This window comes from Cibotium barometz, chromosome 2 (assembly GCF_041138505.1).
Source record: "Cibotium barometz isolate CiBa-2024 chromosome 2, ASM4113850v1, whole genome shotgun sequence".
In the NCBI taxonomy this organism is placed as follows: Eukaryota; Viridiplantae; Streptophyta; class Polypodiopsida; order Cyatheales; family Cibotiaceae; genus Cibotium; species Cibotium barometz.
In genome coordinates, this window is record NC_141047.1 from 68,673,647 (window position 1) to 68,682,762 (window position 9,116).

General features: G+C 42.7%; 1 protein-coding gene across 1 annotated transcript in view; it reads left to right on the plus strand.

Annotated features, from left to right (window-relative positions):
* LOC147641402 (receptor-like serine/threonine-protein kinase At1g78530) overlaps positions 1-8,872 on the plus strand; it is a 28,570-nt gene extending 19,698 nt beyond the window's left edge. The window contains exons 7-14 of the mRNA XM_086821045.1: positions 706-777; positions 875-946; positions 6,532-6,653; positions 6,837-6,977; positions 7,132-7,464; positions 7,671-7,925; positions 8,049-8,179; positions 8,279-8,872. Of these exons, the coding sequence (XP_086677171.1) occupies positions 706-777; positions 875-946; positions 6,532-6,653; positions 6,837-6,977; positions 7,132-7,464; positions 7,671-7,925; positions 8,049-8,179; positions 8,279-8,512 (1,360 nt within the window). The 3' untranslated portion in view covers positions 8,513-8,872. The remainder of the gene's footprint in view (positions 1-705; positions 778-874; positions 947-6,531; positions 6,654-6,836; positions 6,978-7,131; positions 7,465-7,670; positions 7,926-8,048; positions 8,180-8,278) is intronic.
* The last annotated feature ends 244 nt before the right edge of the window (positions 8,873-9,116 follow it).

Sequence of the window (9,116 nt, forward strand, 5' to 3'; positions counted from 1 at the left end):
TCTACATACAAGCTCCGATCTGAGCAGAGATTACAGATCCGTGATCTACGCATCAAGAGCTTTCCATAGATATGTTACATGATATGGTTTTATCCGCTAGATTTTAAATTCCATTTTCCCCCCCAAATTCAAATTCGAATAAAGTAGCCGTTTTGAAGCTTCAAATTAGAAAACGTTTCTTCTTAAGAGAAAAGGTTTGACTCCCTTAAACTGCCAAATAAAAGGGCCCAAGAAGACTCCATTGAGTTCCTAATGATGTTTGTGTATTTGTATGTGCAGTACCTTTTTTAACCAAACTTCTATCAATTCGTGGGTTATGTAACATTTTTAACTCTTCCCTTTGTAACTACCTTAGAAAACCAGTGTTGAAAACCCGAGGCAATTATATTTACAAGGATTAGATTTCTAGCTCAAAACATTTCATAGACAGTCCTTGTTTCTTGTTCTTGTTAACTAATTATTATTGCATGGATCACATTGAGAAAGCCTAAGGGGTGTCCGTGTGCGTGTAGCCCGGTGGTAGAAGGATTGGTCTAACCAGCTAGGGTCCGAGGGCCTACACCCACATGGATGTTTGTTTACAACTGAATATATACTTATAGTGTGTCTTGCTTAAAAACATTTAAGTTCTGTAGTAGAGGTAACATATGTCACAGTAGTTTCTATGCATAGTATATGGCCTGAATCTTGATCTCTTTCGGGCAGGGATCTTTCTTACAATTCTCTTGCTGGTAGCATTCCTACTGTCATTGGAAATTTGAGCAACTTGATTTATCTGTAAGTTTCCTGTATCCTTTGTGGAAGTTAACATCATAGAATTCATTCATTGGATGGTGCCTCCCATTTACTCACATTCGATTCCCCTCCTATGCAGGAACTTGTCTTACAATCAACTTGGTGGAATGATCCCAATGAATGGAGTGCTTACAAAGTTTGGATCTGACTCGTGAGTCTTCACACTAGTGTGATGTAACCTCAAAGTGTTCATCGTTTTGGAGAGAGAGGCCTATTTTTTTCCACAATGTTATTTCTTCTTTTCAAATAAACACCCTCAAAGCCGTTGTCAAAACTTGGAGTTGGCAAGGTCCCAGGTCCGTTCTCACATTTTTGCCAGGGAGGAGCCGTTGCCAACCCTGTTGAGACCTTTTCATCTCAACTTGCCAGCCAACCCTTTCTATGGTTGTCGGCAATAAGTTGGAAACCGTTTAGTTAGGAAAGGTCACATTTGACACTAAAAAAATGATGGGATTGTGGGCACCACTGCTTGTGGCTTCCCCGCATTTTAGCCTTACGCATTCGTTGACTTGATCTTTCTCATGTCTACTATCAGCCTGTCTATGAATTGCAGCTAACCCTATGATGACATGGTGTCGAGATTCCATTTTCACTTTTATTTTTCCATTTTCAAAATATTTTGGGGTTCTCCATTCCATTGAGATTTTTTGACAACTATGAGAACAATTAAAGTGTTTCTTGTTACAATTAGAAAAGGTTAATGGGAGGATATTTCGACCTTACAAATCAAAGTCTATAGCATCTACTGGTATGTTAAAGCAGCAATACAGTGAATAATATTCTGTAGGACGTGGGTGTACTGTTGCTGAATTTTGAAATACAAGAATGACAGCATGCTTCTAGAACGAGTTCGGAGGAGGAGGTAGGAAAGAGTGCTGCAATGCATAAGTGGAAGAGGAGTCAGAATGAATCAGTGGGATGATTAGTGCCAATTGGTTGGCTGACTGGTTTGGGAACTTGATCTGTCAGCAAGGTTTGCGGTCTGAAACATATAAGTTTCCTACTGGGTGTTTGGTGCCTAGCTGCTGCTCTTTTCCTTATAATAACTGCCTTGTTGAGTGCCTAGCTGCTGCTCTCCCTCTTGAGTGGGCACCCAATGTAGACTTCCCACCTGGTCCAAAAGCAGCCCAAACATGGATGCACATGCAGCTCGCATGACTGACCTATGCTTGCCAACTACTCATATCTGTGCAGTGTGCACCACGACTAATACATGCTGCCGATAACCAGCTCATTGGCAGTGTATTTGCCTCTTGTCGGCATCCTGCCACAGGCAATCTGATTGTGGTGCCTGGATCGGAGTTTTTTAGTTGCACCCTGGTACTTAAATCCAGATTCTTAGTTGGGCACTCGCTTCTGCTCTTGATGGGGCCTTTCAGGCAGTCATTCTGAGGAACCGGTAAAGAGGCTGTAGCAGGAATTTTGACACAATTACCGTGGTTGGGTACCACTCATGTCTTAAGAATGTTTTGACCTCCTAAATACTTTCTTGTTGGGCACTCGCTTCTGCTCATGATGGGGCCTTTCAAGCAGTCATTCTAAGGAACTGGTAAAGAGGCTGTAGCAGGAATTTCGACACAATTACCCTGTGGTTGGGTGCCATGACCACCTAAATATGTTTCTTGCATATTTTTAAGTTGAGTTCATAGTCTTGCCATAACCCCTTCAATGTTTTCATATTATTGTTGAGCTCTTGTGCCTATGTGCTAGGGTTTGAGAGTAGAGAGAGAAGAGATAGCAGTGGAATCAAACACACATCACACACAATAGCCCTAAACAACTGATTTGTTTTATTACAAGAAGTGTTACAACTGTATTTCGAGTACACGAGATGGCTGAGAATTGACAGTTCGCTGCCCAATGTGAGTATCTCATGAAGGTTAAAGACCATCGAGAACAGCTTGCAAACATTCATGAGCTTATTCGTGAGAGTTATCTTGTCACCACCATCCTCAATGCATTGCCTGACACCAATGAGGGCTTTGCTACTACAGCTCGGCTTCTCATGAAAGGCAATGCAATCTTTTCTTTTGATGAGCTAGTGTCTTTGCTTCTGCAAGATGAACAATCCCGAACAAACAGGTCGGGAATGAGGGTTGGTGATTAGGCTTTTGCCGCTCAAGGCAAAGGCCAAGGGAAGGCATCAGGTGCTAGCGGCTACAAAGCTAAAGGTGGGACAGCTGCCTCTTCTGGCAAGGATTAGACAAAGGTGACAGTGAGAAGCCCAAGAAGAAGGGTAAACGTAATTACTGTCGGAGGCTAGGGCACTACATAAATGAATGAAGGAAGAGGCTTGCAAAAGAGAAGGAGAAGAAAGACTCTGGCATGTTTGTGGCCGATGCATCAGCACCACTTTGGCCTGTTTGTGGCCGAAGTGCTGACAAAAAGGATTTAGCTAGCTATGCTCAAAATGAATGGGCATTCCAAGTACAATGTAGCTGTAATCCCTCTTTACATGATGTATGCATGTGATGTATGCATGGTAGCTACAGATGCTGATGTATGGTACTTTGATAGTGGTGCTAGCAAGCACATCACATCATGATTCATGTCATCTCTTCTCTCCCTTAAACGATGCTTCCAAGGGGGGCATAGTTATATGTGCAAACTCCTCCTCACTGCTTCAAATGGTGGGACAATCACTCTCTCTCGTGTATTGTATGTACCAGGTATCAAGAAGGGTCTCGTGTTCGTTTCGGCCATTGCTGGGTCCGGCCTAGTGGACCCTTTTATGGATGACAGATGCAGTGTACATGATTGCAGTGATGGGGATATTATTATTGCATCTGGTACTTTATGTTATGATCTCTACATGCGTATGAGAGAGTTGCATATGATGCACATGCATTGTCTAGTACATTCAGTATAACAGATGCAGAGCTTTGGTATACTCGGTTTGGTCTCCTGAACTTTTCTAGTTTGCTACGCCTGCAAAGGCATGCCAAAGGTTATGCTCAGCAAAAGGGCATCGATTATGATGAGACTTTTGCGCCCACGTCTCATATGACCACCATTTGGTCCATCATTGCATTGGCAGTAGCACATCATGGATGGCATGTACAATTGGACATCAAAACTGCTTTCTTGAATGGTGACTTGCACAAGGGGGTATATGTATCTCAGCCTCTTGGTTTTGTTCAAAAGGCATGGATTGCATGTACAGTTGGACATCAAAACTGCTTTCTTGAATGGTGTCTTGCATGAGGAGGTATATGTATATCTTAGCCTCTTGGTTTTGTTCAAAAGGGACATGAAAGCAATGTATGTAGGCTTAGGAAAACCTTACATGGCCTTAAGCAGGATCCTAGGGCATGGTATGAAAAGATACATGCATACTTAGTTGCACATGGTTTTTGCAACAGTCTTATTGAGAGTACCCTCTCTGTATAGAGGACTTACGATAGTTTCTTGGTCATCATCTTGTACGTCGATGACATGCTGCTTACACACACGATAACATGGCGGATTTATTCACGAAGGTCTTTCTCATGAAAAGTTTAAAGTTTTTCGCAAAGCTTTGGGCTTATTGCTTTTTGGGGATTCATTTGCCTATCCTTGTACATGTTTACATCATCACTCCAAGGGGGTTTGTTGACATCTATGCCACAAGCAGTGGTGTGTGAACACCATTTTTACTCTCGTCAGGTTCCCTTGAGCACAAGAACACACCCTAAGCGATGTAGTGTGTGTCACCTTATCGTGTTATTGTACTTTCATTTCGGCACAACTAACGTTATTGTGTTAGTGCTTTTTCTCTCACAAGCTAGCACGACTATGTACTTGCTTGTGTGTGTGTGTGAGTGAGTGTTGCTGCTGCTCCCCTCGCTACCCAATACCATCCACTGGTGAACTGTTCTCCAAAGGTTTTCTCAATAGGTTTACACTTCATGCAAAAGCCTTAGCTTCAGTGGAACAAAAGTTCCTCAGTGGTGCTTGATGGTCTTCTTATCAAGAAATGATTGCTGATGAAGTTTTAAAGAATCTGTGGCTGTTATTGCTGTGAAAAAGCATTATCTGACCACCATCATCTACCACATCAATGTTGGGATGAACAAGTTGATCCTTTTTTGGGCAGACTCCTCTGTACCATACACAAGGAAATAAATGTGTGATTGTAATCATTAGCAAATTTGCAACACTGTCTCATATTGACTTGCACCAACACCACCATCTTTGGAGCTTTGTTTTCTCACACTCAGCTTCCCTCAAGGTGAACTCAATTTTGAGGGTTCATGCTTGGTCCTTAGTAAACGTTTCCCAAATTAATCACTTAGTGGGGATATTTAGACAAGTCTTTTTGTTTGTAAAGTGAAGCACTATTCTGTCACCTAGCCCCTAGTGTTTAAATGATGTGGCTAGCCTGAATCACGGAACCTGGTGAAAGTTATCTCTGGAAGTATAGGGGATGCCAAAGTTGTTAGCACATTGATGTACTAAGGCATATGCATGTAGGCCTTCTTTTGGAGATTATTTGAGAATCTACCGAGAATGCCAACTAGAGACAATTGTCTCGTCTGTTGTTAGTGACACTGTGACAAGCCTTCAGTACAAAGTCTCATGCACAAGGGAGAGAAATCTTCTGTAGAATGCTTATGATTTACCTCCATTTGTGTATGGAGGCTGAATGCTTAAGGATAAGTGGGGCTGGCTTGCTTGTAACAGGTGGTCATGATTTTCAGGACAATCTATGGGGGGCTTTGAAAAAGATATCTTTACCGCTGATGATGACTGTGCAGAGATAAAGAAAGCTTACACTTGGTTGTTTTTCAAGGCCGAAATCCTTCATGACATGCGCATCAACAGCCACTTACGCATCGTTAGCATGGCTAGGCTTTCGAGTGCAGACCACATGCCTCCTCTTCGACACATTGGTTAGACCACCAGCAGAGCTTTTTTGGACAGTAGACCTCACACCTGTGGAATGAAGAGAGCACACCACGATGCTCCCACTACTCATCTGCAGTAACCTTTTTATCCTGCACTACGTTGTGCTAGCAGTTTTTGCATCGTGTCCATATAATCTAGATGCCTCATTTTAATTGGCAACATACACATCAGGGATGTGATGGCTAGGGGTCACCCCAGAGGGAAGAAGATGGCTATCATGGCTTGCTTTCAGATAATCGATGCACCTGGTTGCATAGGGAGTGGAAGAGTGTTGGTTTGTTCGCATCGTGAGGTATGACTTCACATAGGCTCGCTTTCATTTCACGGTTACCAGTACTGTATAGTGGATGGAGTACCCCGTACATTATTTCTACACGAAATGAATATAGAATTGACGCATTTGGGCATATATATACCCACAGGAGAAAGGTTGAGAGGAGTTGACTGTTGCTCCCATCTAGGATTGTTCTGTATCGCAACCACTTCTTCAGAGTGTTAGAGGATGGATTTATTCAGATGCCAGGTTACTTGGTAATACACGACGTCACATGCACTCACAATCTCAATGGGGCTGCTTGGGTTCTCTTCACACAGGCTCCATTTTGAAACACGAGGATAGAGCATGAATGACTGCAGAAATGACCTACAAGTCTGCTAAAATAAAAAGTAGCATCAGTTAGGTAAAACAAGCCGCTCTGCTCTACATGACAAACCTGTGTTCTGGGGTATTAGCTTGATTCCTTGTAGACATTATAAGGTGTGCTTTATTTTCCTTGTAAATTGGTGGCCATGTTGTTTTTTCTTATATTTGTCATGATATTGTTCTCATTGTGAGTTTTTTGCCAACAGGTTTGCTGGCAATCTGCGGTTATGTGGGAATCGGGGCTTTTCTGTTTGTCCACCTTCAACATCACAACCCCCTCCATCAGTCAATGATTTAGTAGCCCCTTTCAATCCGATTACTGCAAAAGGTCGATAAACCATCTCTCTACAGCCCCCTTCTTCTTCAATCACCATTTGCTCTAGTGTCTCAATCATTACTCTAGCTACAGATTATATGATTCAAAGGAGCAGAGCATTTTTGTTGCTTTCAGAATCGTTCTTAAACATCCAACGTGCTAGTTTCAACTCTTGTGTGTCAATTTATGTTTCAGGGGCTTCACATCGCTTGAGCACCATCGCAATTGCTGGGATCTGTGTGGGGGCTTTTCTCTTCCTCAAGGGTACATGCATCTTATTACTACTGTGGAGATGGTCCAAGAACAGTAAGCACAAGGAGATCAATCTAGGGAATGGTATGCTCACTACTGCCTGGTTTCAATGATCCCCCTTCATCTGAGCTTATGTTACGTCAGAACTTGGCCTGGACATAAGAGTTTCTCTTGCTCTTGGTTCTTAGCCCTTGCTCTTGATAGTCATTTTGAATCAGGATCCTTTTGCTAATTACAGGCGGGAAGTTGGTGATGTTCCAAGGAGGGGCCTCAGTATCTTCATCCAGAGATTTATTGAAACACATTGCTAAACTGGAGCACAAAGACGTGATTGGAGAAGGTGGCTACGGTGTGGTCTACAAACTGGTGCTGAAAAACTTGAGTGTGTTTGCCATCAAGAAACTTAAGCAGTGTTTGGAATCGATACGAGGGTTTGAGGCGGAGTTGGAAACCCTTGGAGCTATCAAGCATCGAAATCTCGTAAAGTTGCTGGGCTACTGCACGTCCTCAACTGTGAAGCTCCTCATTTATGAATTTCTCCCTAATGGGACTCTTGAACAACTGCTTTATTGTAAGTTTTAATTTAACTCAACTGCTTTATTGTAAGTTTTAATTTAACCCAGCGTGCATCTCTGATCACTTTTCCATACATGAATGATGAACTTTCTCACTGTGGAGTGTAACTACAGGTTGGGGATCTGACCATACATTTCTGATCAGCATATATTTCTGATCTACATGAATGATGCACTTTCTTACTGTGGAGTGTGACTACAGGTCAGGGATCTGACCGGAAACCCATTGATTGGTCCACCCGACACAATATAGCCTTAGGAGTGGCTCGTGGATTGGCATACCTCCATCATGATTGCAACCCACGGATCATCCATCGTGATATCAGCACATCAAATATCCTGTTAGATGCCGATTTCCAAGCCCACATTACTGATTTTGGTCTTGCCCGGATCCTTGGCCTCTATGATACACATGTAACAGCCACTGTGGCTGGGACATTTGGATACATTGCTCCTGGTACGGTTTTCCTTCACCGCCACTAACTTCTGAAATTGCAATGAATCCTACAAATTCTTAGAACAAAAACAGTGTGAGCTGGAGCTTCATCACTAATAGCATGTACATGCAATTGGCTTTCAGAGTATGCTGAGGGTGGTAGAGCTACTGATAAAGTGGATGTCTATAGCTTCGGAGTAGTCTTGCTTGAATTATTGAGTGGGAAAAGACCCGCAGATGCATTTGAAGGAGAAGACATTAGTCTGGCTGCATGGGTAAGTCAAGTCACTTTTTGGCTTCATGTGTGGGTGAGCTCGTTTCATTTCTACCCTTTTTTTTTTCCCCTGATAGTCCTTGTTGCTGTGCTGCTGCAGGCGCGAAGATTACAGGAGTCGGGAAAGGAGGCAGATGTTGTTGAGAAATATCTTAAAGTTACTGCACCTTTGGAGGAGCTCCAAACAGCATTGCTAGTAGCTTTGACTTGCATTTCCAAGAAACCTGAGAACAGGCCTTCCATGAAGCAGGTGGTAGATTGCCTTGAGATGGATGATCTGCACCTCTCCCGTAGCAGTCTGCTACCCCATGAAAAAGTGAAGCTTGAGAGCTGATGAAAAGGTGAATATAGTGGAAAGCTGATCCTGGTTGATAGTGTTTGCATGGGGTCTCACCATTGGCACTGCTGGCTCTGTGGTCCTTTGATCTCATCTTTTTGCCACTAACCGGCATGGCATGCGGTGGTGGTGCTATGTTTTCTAGAATGTCTTAGGCATGAGTGAAGTTTGCTACTACCAGCAAACACACTCCTTTTTTTTAGAGGCATATGTCTCTTTGATCATGTATAATCTGGTATTTGTTTGACATAACATATTTTGCTCTGAAGTCTGAAAAACAAGGGGCTTGTTCTCTCTAGGCCTGCCTTGGGCTGGAAGATAAAGAAAGTTATGATTTGTTTGGTATGCTTGCAAAAATGTTACGGAAGGAGCAGTTTGACCTGTAATCTTTTTTTGAGAGAACATGGTCTTGTGTAGTAGTCTGCATAGTCTATCCCCAAGGAAGAATTCTCAAGCCTCCACACAAGATAAACACTTCTCATGCACGGAATTAAAGGGAGCCAATAAAGTTACTATCAAAACAAAAGTATTGAACTTCATGGAGACTATGGACCAATCTCTGTATAAGTTACACCAGCAGCATCAACCTTCCAGCTCTAGA